Source organism: Neopelma chrysocephalum, unplaced genomic scaffold (assembly GCF_003984885.1).
Source record: "Neopelma chrysocephalum unplaced genomic scaffold, ASM398488v2 Primary Assembly neopelma1_119, whole genome shotgun sequence".
Classification (NCBI taxonomy): domain Eukaryota; kingdom Metazoa; phylum Chordata; class Aves; order Passeriformes; family Pipridae; genus Neopelma; species Neopelma chrysocephalum.
The window spans coordinates 878,028-897,182 of NW_020897781.1; the positions used below are offsets into that span (position 1 = coordinate 878,028).

General features: G+C 60.2%; 2 protein-coding genes across 2 annotated transcripts; one reads left to right on the forward strand and one right to left on the reverse strand.

Moving 5' to 3' along the window:
• Positions 1-497: 497 nt before the first annotated feature.
• On the reverse strand, positions 498-2,577 carry LOC113974255 (tyrosine-protein phosphatase non-receptor type substrate 1-like). The gene is made up of 4 exons (XM_027697205.1): positions 2,366-2,577; positions 1,678-2,031; positions 1,159-1,470; positions 498-1,008 (listed from the first exon to the last, which is right to left on the reverse strand). Exons 1-4 carry the CDS (start codon positions 2,430-2,432, stop codon positions 605-607), a joined length of 1,137 nt encoding a protein of 378 aa, XP_027553006.1. The 5' UTR covers positions 2,433-2,577; the 3' UTR covers positions 498-604.
• Positions 2,578-3,061: 484 nt separating this feature from the next.
• LOC113974257 (signal-regulatory protein beta-2-like) lies at positions 3,062-6,073 on the forward strand. Its single transcript, XM_027697208.1, has 5 exons — positions 3,062-3,186; positions 4,102-4,455; positions 4,580-4,781; positions 5,151-5,190; positions 5,534-6,073. The coding sequence occupies exons 1-5, from the start codon at positions 3,123-3,125 to the stop codon at positions 5,660-5,662; spliced, it is 789 nt and encodes a 262-aa protein (XP_027553009.1). The 5' UTR covers positions 3,062-3,122; the 3' UTR covers positions 5,663-6,073.
• The last annotated feature ends 13,082 nt before the right edge of the window (positions 6,074-19,155 follow it).

A 19,155-nucleotide genomic window follows, 5' to 3' on the forward strand; every position in this document is an offset into this window, starting at 1 on the left:
GGATACTGGGAACTGGGCCCTGAGCACTGGATACTGGGCACCGGGAATCAAGCACAGGGAACTGGGCATGGGGGACCAGGATGGGCAGCACTGAGCACCAGGCACCGGGCACTGAGCACTGGGCATGGGGTTGGGCTGCACTGGGCACAAGGCATCAGGCACCGGGCACTGGGATGGGCAGCACCAAACACCGGGATGGGCAGCACCAAGCCCTGGAGGAGGGCTGGTGGATGGGTTACAGACAGGGCTGGATGCCCAGGACTGACGGCACAGAACAACCCAGGGCATCCTCTGCATCCTGGTGCATTTATTTCCAGGCTCACATGACACGGCTGGTGGTGGCCAAGCCCTGGGACCCGCCTTGAGGAACAGTGGGACAGGTCAGCATCCCCATTGCCTCCTTTCTTGTGCGCTTGAAGAGGAAGAAGAGGAGCCCACCGAGGATTCCCTTTTCCAGCAGCATGCCAAGCCACAGGAGGAGGAGGGTGGATGAAAGGTTCACACCTGCAGTGGGGACAGAGGATGTCAGCAACCAGGTCGCAAGGACAGGCATTCCTACCCCCCACAAGGAGCCTTTTCTGGGACTTTGAGCTTTCTCAGGGGATTATACCAGACAGCCACCCTGGCAAGCACCCCATCCCAGCAGCTCTGACACACCATTATTCTTCTGGGACCACTTACTCAGCCCCTTCTGGTCCAGGCTGGCGATCCACAGGATGGCTGACCGTTTGACAGGGGCCTGACCATCGTGTACCACCAGGCAGGTGAACACAGACCCATTCCTCTCCTCTGTCGCTTGCACCTCCACCTGGCTCCTCTGCTCGAACAAGCCCCGGTGCAACACCGATGGCCGGGAGTCGTTCTGCACCTTCATCTTCACCCCGTCCTCCAGCCAGGAAACAGCCACATTTTCTGGGTAAAACCCCTTCACGTGGCAGGTGAATTTCGTGGTCTTGTTCAGCTCAATGGGGCTCATCTGGTCAGCGCTCACATCCACACTGGGGGAAACTGGGAAGAGAGGCAGCACCTGGTGTCTGACATCCCTGGCTCTGCTCCCTGCAGGGTGCCCCGTCCCCACCCCATGACCCGCTGTACCCACTCCAGGACCCCCAGGCCCACAGGAGCAGGACACCCCAGCACAAGGGCCCCAGCCCTCACCTCTCAGGACTCTGCTGAGCTGGTACGTCCCCCGCAGCACGGTCGGTGACGCGGAGTGCTGCACCTCACAGATGAGCCGTGAGGGGACGTCACCCTCCCCTAGGACCACTGTCACACTGCTGGACATGTTGTAGGATTTCTCCCGCCATTCAGTGACCTGGGGCAGCTGAGATGAGATGGGGTCCCTGTCCTTGAACCATTTCACACCAATGTCTTTAGGAAAGAACCCTCCAGCCGTGCAGGTGAAAGTCACCGATTGCCTCAGCCCCGTTCTCTGGTTGGGCCCGGACACGATCGGGGGGGAGGGTTGGGCTGTGGGGAGAAGCACAGGGCTGTCAGACTCTGCCCCCCTGCCCAGCCCCAGGTTTGCAGGGAGCGGGGCATAGGGGTGGTCCGTGGCATTCTCTCCTGGGACCAGCCCCCAAAGCTCCCTCCCCATCCCTGCTCACCCTGAGCAGAGCCCACTGGGCTGGGCTGGGCTGGCTCCCCCCAGGAGCTGCTCTGGGAGCCCCCACTCACCGAGCACAGACACCTCTGTGCCAGTTCCACGCCGAAACACCTCATTCCCACCGCTCAGCAACTTGATGAACCTCACGCAGTAATAGGTGCCAACATCCTCGGGCTGAACATCCCTGATGTGGATGGTGAAGTCTGTGTCTGACTCATACACTGCTCTTGTCACACGGGGAGTAAAGCCTGTGTCCTCATAGATGGTCCTGTTCCCACTGCCCCAGCCCTTCAGCCACTTCGTAGGACCAGGTTCACTGGGTCCAGACATGGTGCAGTTCAGGGTGAGCGTCTCCCCCGCTTTCACCGACACCTTGTCCTGGGGCTGGTGCAGCTTGAAGTCCTGACCCCTCTGGGCACCTGCACCTGGGCACAGCAACAGGAGTGTTTGGGGTTGACAAGGGGCCCCAGAGCCAGGGCACAGCACAAGGCATTGCCAGACACTGGCACTGAGCCAGGAGCAGGAGAAATGTTCCTGTTCCTTGTCCCCCGGCTTGGGAGTGAGGGATGGGGAGAGCCTGGAGCTCCCGGGACGGGGCTGGAGTTAACCAAACTCTTTGTCCAGGGATAAAAGCAGGTTGGAAGGGAGGCAGCAAGAGGAGAGCCCTGGATATCCCCAGGCACAGGGAAGGACTACCCAGCCATCAGCATGCAGAAGCATGCATGGGAAAAGCTCTGGGGCTGTGTGGGCCCTACTTACCTGGGGCTCTGCAGAGCAGGAGCAGCATCAGGCAGGTGAGAGGCAGCACCTCTGTCCCTGGAGCCATGGATATCCCCACGTCTCACTCCCTGATGTCTGGGCTTCTCTCAGCTCTGCTGGACTAGGCTCAACCTGACTCGGCTCAGCTGGACTGGACTCAGCTCAGCAGGGTGCTGCACTGACCCCACAAAAGGGAAGGAAGGGGGCCACCAACGGCCCAGTTCCTCTATGCAGTAATGTCCCAATTGTTCCCCAGTGTTCTCATCACAAGGCCGGTCCAAAATGGTGATGTCCATCCCACTTTCCCCTCAGATATGTGCCAAAGCCGCGGCCGTGGCCACGGGCACTGGGCAGCCAGAGAGAGGGGCCCTGATGCCTCACACTCTCCCACACGTGGCCCCGGGGCGTCGGGGGGACACCCATCCTTTGCCAGCAGGATCGGGGTGCGGGCTGGTGTCTCCCATGGGTCGGTGATGCAGAGCTGGGCCAGGGGCCCCCGGTGCTCTGGCCCCGCACCGAACCGGGGAGGTCGCAGAGCCGCTCCCCGTCCGGAGCCCAGCGCAGCCCCTCGGGGCCGGGCGGCCCGGGGGTGATGCCCGTCGGGGGTGATGCCCGTCAGGGGTGATGCCCGACGGGACTGATGCGCGGCGCGGGTGATTCGCGGCTCTGCCGGGCAGGCATCAAAGCGTTAACCACCCGCTCGCCTCTGTTTCCTGTCCCGCTTCTCCTTTTCCTTCCCAAAGTTTGGGCAGAGCCCATGGCCGCGGCGGCAGCTCCGCTCCAGTCCGGGCAGCGCAGCCCCGTTCAGCGGCCGCTCTCGGGTGAGTCGGGAGTGGAGCCCCTGAGCCCTCCGCTCCCCTGCCCCGTCCCACACCGGTCATTAACGCGAGCGGGCGCCAAAGATAAGCGCTGGCCGGGGGGGTTCCTTCCGCGACCACCTTTTGGTGGCAAAGCGTCCCCGGGGCTGCAGAGCCCAGCTCCGGAGAAGAGCACAGCCGAGTCGAGCCCCGCCGAGCCGGTGCCGAGCATATCGGGGGATTTGGGCAGGAGAGGTTTGGGAATGAAGGGGTTTGGGGAGAGGGGAGGTTTGGGAACTGGAAGGGTTTTGGGGTGCAGGAGGGATTTGGGGACAAGGAGTGTGGGAGCTGCGCTGGACTCCGGGGTTGCACATCCCTGCCCAGAGCCAGCTCCTGGTTGGCTCCTGGCTGCGAACCCCAATTCCTCTTGGAGCCCCAGTGATCCTGACTCGTGTGGAACAGAGCCAGGGCGTTAACGTTTAACAGCACTCGGTAGTTTTTCCTGGCAGGAATTCCCCTTGGCTCCCTCTGTACCTCTCTGGCCTCCAGGCACCTGCAGCACCTCCTGCAAATGACACGACAGGGTGTAGATTTATCAAATCATAGAATCACAGAACCATTTAGCTTGGAAAAGATCTCAGAATCGTCAGGTCCAACCATTCCCCCAGCACCGCCAAGGCCATCACTAAACCTTGTCCCCAACTGCCACACCTATATGTCATTTAAACCCCTCCAGGGACGGTGACCCCACCACTGCCCTGGGCAGCCTGCTCATTTTTCAGATTCGCCCCTTGTTCATTTTGAACTCTGCTTCCCCTCTCCCAGTGCCTGCACTTTGCCTCTACCACATCTCAGGATATCTCTCAGCTGCTCTGCCTGTGAACCAGCCCTCACCTCTCCCCATCACTCACCCCTGAACCCTCCTGTTGCTGTGCCCAGGTGCAGGTGCCGGGGGGGGTCAGGACTTCAAGCTGCACCAGCCCCAGGACAAGGTGTCGGTGACAGTGGGGAAGACGCTCACCCTGAGCTGCACCGTGTCTGGATCCAGCGAACCTGGTCCTGTGAAGTGGCTGAAGGGCTGGGGCAGTGGGAACAGGACCATCTATGAGGACACGGGCTCTGCTCCCCGTGTGATGAGAGCGGTGAATGGGTCAGACACAGACTTCAGCATCCACATCAGGGATGTTCAGCCCGAGGATGTCGGCACCTATTACTGCGTGAAGTTCACCAAGTTGCTGGGCGGTGGGGACGTGGTGTTTCGGCGTGGAACTGGCACAGAGGTGTCTGTGCTTGGTGAGTGAAGCCCAGCAGGACGCCGCTCCCAGGGCCCCATCCCACAGCCCCCACCCTGCCTGCGGCACGGTCCCACACTGCCCTGCACCCACCACCCTCTCCCGCTCTGCCTCCATCTCCACAGAGGCAGCCGTGGTTCCCGGCATGGTGGCTGCAGTTGTGGTGCTCTGCTTCCTCCTTGTCCTCGGCCTCCTCGCCGCCCTTTGCCTGTACAGGAGGAAGCGCCAAGGTGGGGTGGGCAGCCCGTGCCCAGCAGGGCCAGCAGCTGTGGGCAGCTTCCCACCCGCCCCTCTGCAGTGCTGTGCAGGGACCCCCAGCACCTGCAGGTTTGTACCCACCACTTCTTCCTTCTGCACCCTGAGGTGAGCAAACTGCCTTATCCACCTGCTTTATGCTGTTTTTTTTTAACTCTCTGGAGCAGTAATTTGCCCCAGAAAAGGTCCTTTACTGCGCTGTGCTGCTTCTCTCTGTGTTACACAGGAGCACCTGGCGGGGATCACCCAGTACCAGGGAGCTCCCTGCAGCCCCTCTCTGTGGTGTCTGAGCCCAGCCCAGGAGCACAGACAGCACATTGTCCCTCTCTGCCTTCAGCACGGGCATCCTGCTGAAATTTGGGAGGGGAATTGAGGGGGGCTGTGCTGGGTGGGAGGGGACCCAGATTCTTTTGGTTCTAATGGTTTTCCTTCCCTCTGCAGTGAAGTTCTGGATGCAGAGAGCTCCCACCTGCCCAGCCAGGTAAGAGCGAGCTGTGAATAGGGGGAAGCAATCCCATGCCAATGCCCCGGCTTGCAGGAACTCTGGGGCCAGGGGGGACCTCGGGTGGGCAGCAGCTGCCTGCCTGTGGTCCCAGCACAGTCTGCACCGCAACACGGGGCCACCTCTGCAGCTGCACCACCACCAGCCTGGCTCGAACCTGGTTCTTGTTCTTACCCTGTGTGAGGCCAGGAGTTGGACTGGACGATCCTCGTGGGTCCCTTCCAACCCAGGGGATATCCTGTGATTCTGTGAAATAGGGTTGGGGTTATTTTTGCAAGATTTTTCCTGTGGCATCATCCCCCATTTCTGTGCACTTCTGCAGCAGGGCAGCAAGGAGGAGAACGACATCCACTACGCCGACCTGCAGGCCCTGCCCACGGCCCCCCGGCGCGGCAGGACCGCGGGCACAGCCTGCACGGAGTACGCCAGCCTCAGGGTAGCTGCCAAATGACGCGTGGCACCACGGCCTGTGCGGCCAAGCCGTGGTGGGGAGGAAGCAGGGATGTTCCTGCAGGGCACAGTAAAGAAGAAGTGGAGCTGTTTACGTGGCGCACCCCGGCCTCAGCTCAGCACGCCGTTCTCGGAGCCAAGCTTCCTCCTCTTTATTCCTGTCTCAGGGCTGGACCTGCTGTGCCAGTGCTGGGCAGCAGCTCTCCCAGGACCCAGCAGCCACCTCAACCATAGGATCAGGCCACGAGGCCAAGCACCTCTGCATTGTGCAAGCTGTTTGGTGCTGATGACGCCAGGGGGGCCTCATGCTTGCCTGTGCCCACCAGCATAGGCCTCCACTGGCCCTTTCCCGGCTCACAGGTCCATAATTTGTGTTATCTTGTCACCACCCTCATTAAAGCCATCAAACAACCGTGCTGTCCAGTTTTACTGTGCTCAGGGCAAGAGCAATAGTGCCAGTCCTGCAGGATCCTGGGGGGATCACATGAGGCCCCCAGCAACCCCCTTGGTGGGAGGGGCTGAGGCCAAAACGGGCTTCCCAGGCAGAGGAACCTTCTGCCACTGCTGCCTGTGACCTCGGAAGCTGCTGCACTTGCCAGTTTTCAGATTTATCTACTTTTTCCTGTGAAATCAGAAAAGAGAAGTGAAACAAGACTGTGCAGCCCCGGGGAGCGTGGCTGGCAGGGAGATCCTCGTGAGGACAGAATTGTCACAGGGGGGAGAAGAGCTAACACGGAAATTTATTTGCATGACTGAATAAGAGTCCCCTCCTCTGGGGACGTGTCCTAGGGACAGTTTGGGGTCAGTTCTTTCTCAGAGACAGCTTGGGGACGCTCAGCAGCCTGTGGGCATGGTGATAGGGGGTGGAGTTTGCCAGGGCAGGGGTCCAGTGCCTGTCCTCAGCCTGGGCCCGTCACTATGGGCTGTGGGGTGGGAGTGCCAGACTGAAGCCTTCCCCAGTGCTGGATCCTGAGTGGAGCCATGACAATGCCACGGATCATTTCCCAGCCAAGGCAGTGGCTGCTCTGAGCAGGACAAGGGTTGCCTGGGCTCTGCACAGGGACGACACCAAAACTGGCGGAAATCTCACATCAAGGCTGTGAACAGGAATATGTAAAATATGTGGGTGAGACCGAAACCGGGGATAGACCTCGAGGACCAGGGGAAATGAAATTCAAGGGGATTTAGAGCTTTTTAAGCACTGGGCTGGATCAGGAGTGGGGAAATCCAGTTTGATAGGAGCATATGCAAAGCAGGGAGCGAGCAGAGCACGGTGGAGCGCTCTGCACCTAGGAAAGGGCCCAGGTCTGCGGCTTACTGCCCAGGGGAGGGATTTGGTGGTTATTAAAGGAAAATCCTTTAAGCCACCAGCCCGGGGTGTGCCGGCAGTGAAAGCACAAACAAGCGCCCGAGCACGGACACAAGGTAGGAGCGTGCTGGGGAGCACCTCGCTCGGGGGGCAGAGCCTCACTCGGGGGGCAGCACCTTCCTCAGGGGACAACACCGGCTTGGGGGGCAACACCTCGCTTGGGGGCAGTGTCAGGCACTGCTGGGGTCATGGATTCACTGTGGTGTTTTCCTGGTGCTGGTGGTTGTCACATCCCACTGAGTCACCCGCTGGGTGCTCGAGCGAGACGAGGGGGGGTGTGGGAGTACAGGAGCTGCCATGGCTGGGGGGCACAGGGCAATGCTGGGGTTTGGGGCTGGCACCCACCAGGCTCCTCCTGCCACAGCCAGGGCCGAGTGAAGGTGGCAAAGACTTCAGTGTGGAGCTGAGGTGGTGCCTGGATGGGTGGTGGGAGAGGCTTGGTGTCCCAGGGGGGAGATCAAGCTCCAAACAGGTTTTGGGCTGTGTCCTGCTGCTGGACCCCGTGCATGGACACCCCGGGGTGGTGTTGTGCCAGGTTTAGCTGGGCTTTTCCTCTGCATGGTGTGTGAGCCCAGTGCCAGGACCCCATGGGATGGCAAAGTCAAGAAAAACGGCTGGGCTGCACTGGGATGTGTGTCTGGGTGGCCAGGGGATGTTCAGGGGCTGCTCTGGCGTCTGATCTGAGAGGTGGGAATTGTCTCCTGGAGGTGCCAGTGCCAGAGGGCTGTCAGGGGATGGTGTGTGCTGTGCTGTGCTGTGTGTGCCGGGGAGCCAGAGTGGGAGGCATGGGCTGTGCCAGGAGCCAAGGGGAAGCATGACAGAAAACATGGAATAATAGAGAGCAATTAGTCTGGAGAGAGTGGCTGATGGAGGGGGCTGGTCCTTGCAGCAAGGGGAGGGCAGCAAAGGTTTAATTAATGCTGAGGAAGAGCGTGGTCTCAGCTAGTGTGTGGGCTGGCTGAAACAGGGGGCTGCAGGCGTCTCCCTGGTGTCCTGGGGGACAGGAGAGGGCTGGCTGCACTCATGGGGAGTGGGACAATTCTCAGCTGTGCTGAAGCCAGGGCTAGGCAAGAAGAAAAAGGGAGAGACAGGGATAAATGCTTCATGCCCTGCCCTGGGATGCTCCGGCTCCACAATGAGAAGCAGAGATCCTCCACAGCGGCAGTGTCTGTCACAGGAATAGGTGCCTGGGGGACATCGTGTCTCCTGGAGCCAGCGTTGCTCCAACTGGTCCCCTCCAGTGGCTGACAGGGCAGTGGCTGCAGCCAAGGGCCTGGTTTGTGGCTGTCTCTGTCCAGGATACCCTTGCTCTGTCCCTATCCCTGTCCCCATCCCTGTTTCCGTCCCTGTCCTTTCCACCATGTAACCGTGGTGGGCACAAGCCCATCCCCAGGGAGAGACAGGCTGATCCATTTGCACACCAGCATCCCCCAAAAGGCCATGGGTCCAAGAGCATCGGATGCCACAGGAACCCCACAGGGCCCCCACGATGCCACAAGCACCCTGTGATGCCGGGGCACCCCATGCTACCAAAAGGACCAGGCAATGTCATGGGGATGATGTGCCAGGACACATCAGGGAGCAGCAGGAGGAGCTGAAGGAGCAGCCAGCTGCCTTGAGGGGGTTGGAGAGAAGGGAGAGGGTCTCGGAGACACTTTGATTGTCCCCAAAAAATGCCCCAAGGGTCTTGCTTATGCCCACTGTCTTCCCTGGGCTGGGCTCCTGCCACGAGAGGGAACAGGAAGGAGAAGCCCTGGAATGTTGCACAGTCAGAACCTTCTCTCTCCAATTCCAAACCTATTAGCTCACCCCTTTGCAGCTCCCGGTTTCTCAGGCTTTTCCTTAGAAAGGAACGAAGCCGAAGTAAAACGGTGACATGCTTTACACTGGTCCTGATTTATTTCACGTCTTACTATTGAATCTTATTCCCCAGTTTCACGGTTGTTGTGGATTTTCACCAAAGGGGATGAACAGGTCTGGGATTTGGGGTTGTCATAGGAACTGTTTCAGTGCCACAGCCTCACTGCCAGCCTCGTCCCCTCCAGGGTTCCTGATGGAGTGAGGGCCCTCACCAGCCCAGTGGGGGTTTCTCCAGCCCCCCAGGCACAGTCCCAGTGACAGCCGGGGTACAGGACAGCCACCCCACAACACTGGGACACCGGGGTGTTTGGGGAGGAGGTGGACTCCTGGGCACTGCCTGGCCCTGCCCACAAAGCGAACTGGGACCCCCAGACTGCAGTCCAGAGCTCTAAGTTGAGAAGAGGAGGAGGTGTTTGGAAGATGCTGCTTGTCCCTGTGGATTCTCTGGTGTCTAGTAGGAGGCTGTGCTATTGCAGTTATTGATAGTGGGAACCCCTCTGCCAGACCTGGAATCATTTTCATTTAATCCGTGGAGCTGAAGGGGCGTGGGGTGGATGGGGGCCTGCCCTCTGACCATTCCTCACCTCTTCTATCACAGGCAGAGGGGGCAGGCAGTGAAAATGAAAATGTCACATCCTTTGTACCCAACACTCCTTTGGCCCATGCGGTCCTTCACTGCGGGACGCCATGAGGCCAAGACTGGCAGTGATTAAAGAGGGGTTTCCAGGGCTGTGGGACAAACAGGAACATCCAGTGCTTAAGAAAGACTCACTTTGTGCTTTCGGTGTTGGACGGGACATTGGTCAGGGACAATCGCCCTCTGGAGCCAGCACTGGGAGGGCGGATCCAGCTGCAGTGCTGGGTCCTGCCAGTGCCTGCGTGAGGGTTCCAGGGTGGGCAGGAGGGGCTTTCCTGCCTGCACTGGGGTGCCAAGGGCTTTTCATGCTGGATCAGCTGTTGGCATCACACTGGAGTGGTCCTGGTGCCCCCCACAGCCACACATACACACGTTGTACCCGTAGTGAGCTGTGCACGCTCCTGGGGACTCTCCAGATGGCTTTGTCCAGGGAGAAGTGCTCAGGGCAGGGAAAACCTTTGGGGAGCTCCCTGTCCCGAGGGCAGGGTGTTGCAGGGTCCCTGGAGCTCCCCACTGCTCCAGGGAGCGACCTTAAAGCGCGGCTGTGCTTGGCAGTGGCCCCAGCACTGGCAGCCCCCGAGCCCGGCACAAGTGTCCCTCCGCAGAGAAGTGCAGGGAAAGGGAAAAATATTGAGAGAGGCAGGAGAAGGGGGAAAGCAGGCGCTGCGGGAGGCAGCGCGGCGCGGGCTGAAAGCTCCCTCTCAGCGGGCTTTTGTTCGCCCCGGACGTGCCCAGTGCTGCTGCCAGCCCGGAGGGGCTGTGCTGGCGCCGGTGGCTCCAGGCGATCCCGGAGCTCCGCAGCCTGCCCGGCGCCTCAGCCCAGCGACGTGCCCGCGGGCAGGATGCGGGGACCCCCCATCACCCCGCTGGGCTCGGCCCCTCGTCGCCGGCCCTTGGTGGGGGCAGCGCCCGGACCCACAGCGTGCTCCCGAAAATAATTCCTTCTGACAGATCCATTTCTTCCGCATGGTTCAGGCTTAATTTTATAATGGTATCAGTAGCTATGGCAACGTGTAAAAATAACGGATCCCCGGGCCCGGCAAATTCTCCGTAAACAGCTCCCGTCTCCCGGAGCCCGGCCGGGTGGGCATCACCCCTTGCCCACGGCTACCGCGGCCGCTGCAGTCAGTGGTTGGGTTGGAATTCACGCGATGACTAATTAGCAGCGTTAACTGCTTACGCTTTGGGATGATGATTCCATCAGCTAATCCTTGGGGCTAGGCTGGGCTAATTGGGTGGATATCATTAACTCTGGCGGTCAGAACTGCTGTTACAGGGCTGCAGCGCAGCGGAGGCTGGAGCATCTCTCCCGCGGGTCCCTCCTGGCACCCCAGACCCAGCACGGGGCTGGCGGCCGTGGGGGGCCGGGCACGGCTCAGCCCCCGCGGTGTCACCGGGCCACCGGCCCCATCCACACCTACAGCCTGTCCCGGAGCCGTCCATCCACGCGTGTGCACACGTGTGAACACGCACACCAATGCAAACACAAGCAGGACAGGTTTCCCACACGCAAGAACCCCCCTCGGCAGACATCAGCTGGTGCCAGCATCTGCCGCAGCTCAGAGGTCTCCGGTCACCACCGTTAGTGGATAATCCCGGGCAATATTTTCTAAACCTGTTAGACATCACACAGACCCTCTAAATCCCTGATCCCCCTCTGAGGCTATGGTGGGATGGCAGCACTTGGCAGCTCGGATTTGCAGCTCCTTATCAGGGCCAGCCCCTCGGAGCGATGCAGTCACCGGGAGCAGGGTAGATCCTGCAGAGCTGGAATTAATCCTCCAGCTTTTTATTGCCTTTCAACTTCAACAAAAAAAAAAAAAAAAAAAAAAAAAAGGACAAACCAACACAAATCCCTCGGAGAAGCATTTTTCTCCACCCAGCTTCCAGCAGCAGGACCAGAATGGCCCCAGCTCCATGGAGCTGAGAGTGCTGGGTCAGGCAGTGTGGATGTGCCTGGTCTCAATGGGGCCAAAATAAGGAGCCAAGAGCTCTGGCATGAGGCCCCTGAGCCTTGCGGCTGCTGTGGGGATGGCCACCACAGGGACAGCCCAGCAGCAGGGCTGTCAGAACTCCCCTCCAGGGTTGGGTCCAGCTGTTTTGGGGGGCACATCCCCCCCTGCATCCCAGTGTAATTGCCATTCCCTCTGTGAGGCATTGGATCCTGCACTGTCACAAATGACCCCAGGGAAGCTCCTGCTGCCAGACCCTTGGTAATAACAGTAAAGGTGACGTGGGGTTGTACCGGGTCTCCTGCACCCCATGTGCTGTGTCTCAGCCCTCCACGGGGCATCTCCCCAGCTCCGGTGGCACAAGTGTCCACGTGCTGAGATCCCACAGCACAAATTCTCCCCACTGAGCCTGCACTTCAGCATCTCCCAGCGAGGGCTCTGCCGAGCAGGAAGCAATGGGCTGAGGTGGCTGAACATGATCAATCCCCCACGTTAGCAGTTTTATTTCCACCCGCAGCTGCCGCAGGACTCTCAGGCAGCGCAGCCTCGATGAGCTCCAGCCGCTGGCCCAGCAGTGCAGCGTTATCTGCTGCTGCAGCCTCGGATGAGCTTTCATGATAACGATTTGCAATCAACAGAGAACTTGGAGAGGATGCAGAAAAAAAGAAAAAAAAAACTAAACCAAAAAAACAGGCAGAAGAAAACTGAGATGATATCACACCTCCCTTGGCCGGGCTCCTCACCCCACCACAGCCCTGGTGGTGTGGCCAAGGGGAGACCAGGGTCTTCTCCAGCATTGCCCCATGAGGCTGCCTGCATGCTGGGGAATCTGGGTATTGGCACTGCCACCACGTCCCCATGGGCCAGAGCAGTGCAGAGCTTCCCCCTCTGGAGCAGGGAGGGAGGCTTTGGCTCAAACAGCTCCCAGAAACCTATCAATGATTAACACCCAGCTCTGAAATGTTCCTGCATGGCTGGAGCTCCCTGCCTGCCCCTGCCTGCCATCCCCTCCCCTCCCTGCCACTTTCTCCTCCACAGCACCACTGCTCCCCAGGCTGGAGAAGAGTCCTGAGGCCACCACCATGGCACTGTGGCTGCCTGTGGCTCTGGACCCCACCAGAGCTGAGGTGAGCTCGGTTGTGCCCCCCAGACAGCACAGATGTCCCCCACAGCCCCTGAGTTTTGCAACCACTGGCACAAGGGATGCAGGGCTGGGACCACCCTGTAACCCCAATGAGCTGCCCTGGGTGGGGGCTGTCTTGTGCCCTGGTCATCAGTTACGGCTGGAAAATATCCTTGAGTCCAACCGTTCCCCCAGCGCTGCAGAGCCCACCACTCAGCCATGGCCCCACATCCACACGTTCTTTGAACACTTTCAGGGGTGGTGGCTCCACCACTTCCTGGGCAGCACCACACACGTTGCAGACCCACAGTGAGCAAACCTTCCTCCAGAGCAAGGGGCAGGACCCTGCCTGCGAGCAAAGGTCGGCAGAGCCCTCCCAGCGCTCACGGCACCTCATTGGACACAGGCACTGGCACTGCCAGCTCTGTCCTTCCCAGCCGACCCTGTGGACGGGTTTTCCCAGCCTGTCAGCAGTTTCACCCTAAAACCCCCCATCCCGGGTCAGCCAGGGCCGCTTCCAGGCCAGGCACAGGATATAAACCACCTTTCCTGCTCTGACACAGACGTGAGGAATTCCCCCAGAGCGTGCTGGGCTCCATTAAGGAAGCCCGGCCAAGTCACCCAGTTTGCAGCATCCTGCAGGGCACTGCTGCCGGGTGGGAGCAACCTGGGAGCACAGCATGGCCCTGGGATGGGTGAGCTATGCTGTGGATACAGTCCCTGCTGTAGCCCATGGGCTTCCCTGCTTGCTTGGCAGACAGTGGTGAATGGTCTGACAGTGGTGGACATTCTGATGGTGGATGTTCTGATGTTGGTGGGTGGTGGTCTGACACTGTCCAGGCTCTGCTGCCACTGCTGAAGCCCAGGGTGACAGCGTGTGAATGCCATGAGGGCACTTGGAGCATCACTCCAACCCCAGTGTGGGCAGGCAGCACCACATCCCTCCCTCATCCTCTCTGAAAGTCATTTCAGGGGCTTGGAGAGAACCAGCTGATCCCAGCAGTGCTGGGGATTAATTCAGTGGCAGAGGGACACTTAAATTAAGTGGGCTGTGATTCAGAGCCCTGCTCCCTAAGGACGAGGCAGAAACGGGCAGCAGGTCTGGCCAGTGTGCACAGAGGGGAATATCCCCCTTGCCAGGGAGCACCTCACCTCCTCCCCACTTGCCCCCCACACCTCCCTTGCACCAACAGGGTCTGAGAGCTCTGACAAGGACCTCAGAGAGTTGAAATAACTCAGCTGTAACTCCTAAATCACCCAATAAAAGCTTGACCAAAACAATTACAGGCAGTTCCTGTGAAATCCCCCAAAGGCAAAGCCCATCCATGGGCTGCTCACACAGCATCCCCCACAGCCCAGCCCCACCTTTCTCCTGCCAATCACAGCCATAATGAAACCCCAGCAGCTCATCACCCTCCCCAGGGCCTCTCCCACATAAAGGGGTGATTGGGTACCCCCCCTTCCCCAGCTGCATGGTGGTGGGTACTGTGAAAGGAGTATGAAGAGACAGGTAGGATACATCCCCCTGCTTCTTAAATCTATGTTTGGAGGGCTCTGTGTGTTTCTTCCATGGGTCATGGTCCATGCAAACAGTTCACAGGTCACTTCCTTCCATCCCCACAGTAACATATTGCTTGTTATAAGTTAACATCAGATAAACTAATTTAAGCTCCCCCTGTACTGGATGTCTTGGATTAAATTGGCATGGTACCTAATGAAGCTGAAGCTCCATTTGTTGTGCTGGAAGCCCTAAATATCAGCAGTGTAATTGGTGCTCCCAACTTCAGGAGACATTTGTGTGTTTTTCTCCAAGCTAAAAGCCCTCTGTGAGTTCTGATTGAAGCCTGAGGGGCGGTGAGGAGAAGCAGTGGGGCTGTAGGATGTGTCCACTTGGTTCTTAAGCTGGGGGGCTCTTGAAATTTGGGGTTGGAGCTGGAGGATGGATGGGGTGAACGTGCCCAGCCCTGTGCATGTGCTGAGGAGGCTGCGCTGGCTTGCGGGTACCAGAGCAGACCTCGTGTGGGCTTGGTGCTCTGATGTGATCCCACATGGTGTTTTGTTGTGGTGAGCTGCGAAAGCAGCACCTCTCAGGGTGCTGGGGCTGGGCTGGAGCCTGTGTGGGGCTGGGACTGGGCCAGGATACGTCTGGGTGGCTCTGAGCTTGCCCGGGGCAGTGAGTCCCAGCAGCCCCACGTGCCTCGATGGGGGTGTGCACTGTGTTGTTTGTGTTTATCGTGGAATCACTGAGGCTGGGAAATACTTCTAAGATCATTGAGTCATTATGATGGAGGGCTCCCACAGATGGAGAGCTGGCTGCTCTCTGGTGCTTGGGCACAGCTCTGTGCTCACAGCTCCAGAACTGCACTGCTGGATACTGAGTTTGGGGTGTTTTCCAGGCTGATGTCCAAAGGATCGGTGTTTTTTCCCTTTATCCCTGAGCTGGTTTGGGTTTTGGGTCTGGACTGAGCCCTCTGGGACAGCTGCTGTGCCCTGGTATGATGTGGTCAGTCAAGCTATTGGTACCCTTCCCACTGCACCATCCCATGCTGGAGTGGGGATCCTAAGAGAGAAATTCCCAGGCAGGGAACAAACTGCATTCACCTCAATTGTTTATGAAACATGGCTCATTAACAGGCCCAGGTTTGGCTCTGCAGGGCAGGAACTGGAACCTTTTCCACCTCCATCCCCTGTGAATCCCCTCCAGCTGAGTGAGCCACCGCTGTCCCCCGGGGGCCATTGGGGACCGGAGAGGATCAGACAGGCAGCTGCTTAAGGGATGAAAGAGCAGTCTGGGCAAAACCAGTGCTGCAAGACTTTCCACTGGGATCACCCTGGCAAGGCTGTAATTGTCCCTGTTGGATGCTGACGGGTGCTGCTGCCCTGGCTGGGGGTCCCTGTGTGGGGAAGGATCCTCACCCCTTTCTGGGCAGGGGACAGATTCTGCCACCCAGCTGGAAATGGGGGAATGCAAAAGCACATTGAGCCCCTGGGAGCCCAGCCCAGCCCAGCCCAGCTGGGAGCAGGGAAGGAGAGCAGAGCCCTGCCTTCCCAGCCACCCCCCAGCACCCAAACCTGTGGGGGTGGCTGAGCCCAGCCCAGACCCACCACACGGAGCACATGCCTTCCCCAAACGGGTGCTGGCAGCGTGACGCGAGTTCCTCGCTGTGCCTCAAAGCTGTGAAAATCAACTTATTCTTGAAAAGCTCCCCTGGAACGCTGCCCCATCCCCATGCTGGCTGCTGCCTGGCTCCCAGGACCAGGGAGAGCCAGACTCGGGAATCCTCCAGGGTCTCCGGAATCCCCCCTGTGGGAGCAGTGGTTTTGAGCTGGAGCACTGAGATGCTGCAAAGCGAGCGCAGCCTGTGTGCCCGCTGGCAGCACGGAGAGCCTGGCAGTGCTGCCCGCCCTGCCAAGCGGCACCACAGCCTCCTGCTCGCCGTGGGTGTTCGGTGCAGAAGGATGATGGCGATGGCAGCGTTGCACTCCCAAAATTCTGCGTTCTCCTTCCGTCTTGGGCGCGCAAGGAGCTGAACGCTCCTCTCCCTGAGGCTCCTTGGCTGACACGGGGCAGGTGCTGCCCTACTGGGGTGCATCCTCCAAACCCCCTGTGTTGGAGCAGGGCCCTTGCAATGCCGAGTGGAAGGGCCGTGGGCAGGAGGGGAGGCAGCTGAGCCTGCCCATATGCTTCCTAATGGGGAGCAATAGCAGCTCTTCCCGGGAAGCTCACGCTGCACCATCTGCTCCGCGCCGTACCTTCTCTCGCAGAGCTTTTTTTAAGCTCTAACTTCCCTTCCCGAGTGCTCTGCTGCCTGTGTGCAGGCTGGCTCTGTTCTGCAATCGCCTCAAAACAGGTTGTCTGAACCTTCAACGCTGAGCAGAACAGCCCAGACAAGCTGAAGACAGCCAGGCCCCAGGAACTGTGCTTCCATGTAAAAATAACCAGGAAAGGTGGCTGTGAATGGCTACAGTGTGTCCCTGGCACTTTCCCTCCTGCTGGGAACCCCCTTGCCGCGAGGGTCCCTCCTTCTGGACTCGGGCCCAGTGGGATGCACTGCCCATCATGGGGTAGCTGCAAGGTTTCCACAAACTGCTGCTAATCCCATGGAATATCCTGAGTTGGAAGGGACCAACAAGGATCGAGTCCAACTCCTGGCCCGGCACAGGGCAGCTCCAACAACCCCACCATGTGCCTGAGAGCATTGTCCAGATGCTCCTTGAGCTCTGTTAGGCTGGTGCTGTGACCATTTCCCTGGGGAGCCTGTTCAGTGCCCAACCATCCTCTGGATAAAGAATCTTTTCCTAATATCCAAACTAAACCTCCTCTGACACAGGTTCATGCTGTTCCCTCAGGTCCTGTTGCTGATCACCAGAGAGCAGAACTCGGCACATGCCCCTCTGCTTCCTCTTGTGAGGGAACCTGTGGACTGTGGGGACATGTCCCCATGTTCCATCCTGTGCAAGGCAATTAACCCCATGTGCAAAAGGCCAAATCTGAGGGCTCCTCTGGATCCCTGCTCCTTGCTCCCACTCTGGCCAGCCGTGTGAAGGGAAATGATGGTTGCACTGGGCTTCTCAGGAGCAGCACTGGCCACTGATGCTCCTCCAGCAGGAGCAGCACTGGCTGCAGCCCTTGAGCGCAGCCTCCAGCTGCCGGTGGGTCCCAGAGGGAGGTGAGTGCAGATGCCCGGGGAGCTGGTCCTGGCTCCCAGCAGCGCTAAATTAAGGCTGGATGTGCCCCGTGGGCGTAGCTGGGGCCGAGGGGGAGGCTGGCGGGGCCGGGGGTGCGCGGGCGGACGCCGTGTGCAGATTGATGGTGCCAAGTCGCTTCAGATATCTCGGCTGTGTGTTTGTGCGAGGCTCTAAATAAAGCCGACAGCCCCGGCGGCTGCCTGGAGAGGGAGAGAGGGAGGGAGGGGGGAGCCGGCAGCCGGTCCCCCAGCACGGCACCTGGTGCTGCCCTCGGGGACCCGGCCCGGAGCGGGAGAGTGGTCGGTGTGATCTGTGCTGCTGGGGGTGCTGCGGGTGATGCTGGGTGGGCTGGGAGCTCCCGCTCTGCACAGTGTCTACCTCACCCCTGGCAGGGCAGAGGGGGCAGTGGGGTGGTGCTGGGAGCTGCCAGCATTGTATCTGCATCCCAGGTACCTGTCCTGGCCTTGCTGAAGTGCCCACAGGCAGTTGTAGAAGCTGTGACAGGTGCAGGCAATGGAGAACGTGTCCTTGTGACTCCTCTGGGAAGGACTTTTTGACAGGGAGAAGCAGGGTAGTGCAGGGACACGCATCCCATGGATGCTGACACCAAAACACCCTCCTCCTCAGCCCTGTCTACCATTACAGCTGCCTTGTCCTCAGGCTCTCGCCCCTCCCTGCCGCAGGGTCCTGCTGAGGGAACATCACGGGGATGTCCCCATGCTCCCAGTGTGCTGTGCAGGAATTTCCTCTCTCTCCCCATCCACCCTCCAACTGCCTGTGCTGCACCAGTGTCCCCCCCTTGCTCTGACCCTCGCGGGCCAAGCTGACTTGTCCCTGTGACACTTGCAAAACACCACCCGTGCCTCTGCCACGGGCTTTCACGGCTCAGCCTTGGGTGGTCCCTTGGGTGGTCCCTGGACACTTGGGACCCCCAAGGCTGTGTGCCGCTTGTGCCCCTGCTACAGGCTGTCCTGGCCCAGCCCCAGGTGGTACCATGGGTGGTCCCTGGGTGTTTGGGACCCCCGAGGCTGTGCCCCTGCACCCCAATCCCAGCGCAGGGATGCTGGGCTGTGGCCGTGCCGAAACAGTGGTCACACTGGCAGCCTGTGGCGCGTCAGAGGACCCCTATCCACCTCCTCGCAGCCCTGGGGCCACTGAACCGTCTTTTATCTGCTCCGGCGGAGCGGGACGGGGCACCCCGGGGCTCCTGGCGGGCGGTCCCGGGGGTCCCCTCCCAGCCCACCTTAAGGCAGCCGCACACCGGGGTGACCGGAGAACTCTGCCCCGGGGCGGGCGGGGCTGGTTTCGCCCCCGCCACCGGGGGGAAGCGGCGCTAAACCGCGGCTGCTGAGAGCCGGGGGGGTTCTCGAAACCGGGGCCAGCCCCGTCCCTCCCCGGTACCACGGCAACGGCGGCGGGAGGCGGCGCGGCGGCGGAGGGGAGGCGGCTCCGCGCGGCACCGGGGCACGCGCCCGCCCGGGGCCCCGCCGCGGCGGCCCCGTCAGCCCAGCCGAGCCCGGCCCGGTGCCCACGGGCGGCGGCGGGGCCGCGGGTGCGGGTCCGTGTCGGTGCGTTGCGTGTGCGCTGCCCGCCCGCCGCGGAGCGGCGAGGAGGGGGGGAGGGAGGAGGGGGAGCCCGGCCTCCTTCCTCATTTTGGGGCTGAGAACAGCGATTTGCTTCGCCAGCTGCAGTTCTCATTTTTTTTTAATTATTTTTTTTTTCCTACATATCAAATCCAGCCGCCGAGCAGGGCGCGGGGCCGCGCTGGGAAGCCGCGGGCTCCGCTCCCCGCACAGATGGAGCTGCATCCCCGGGATCCCGGCCGCACCGCCTGGGCACTGCCCTGCCTGCTGCTGCTCGCCCT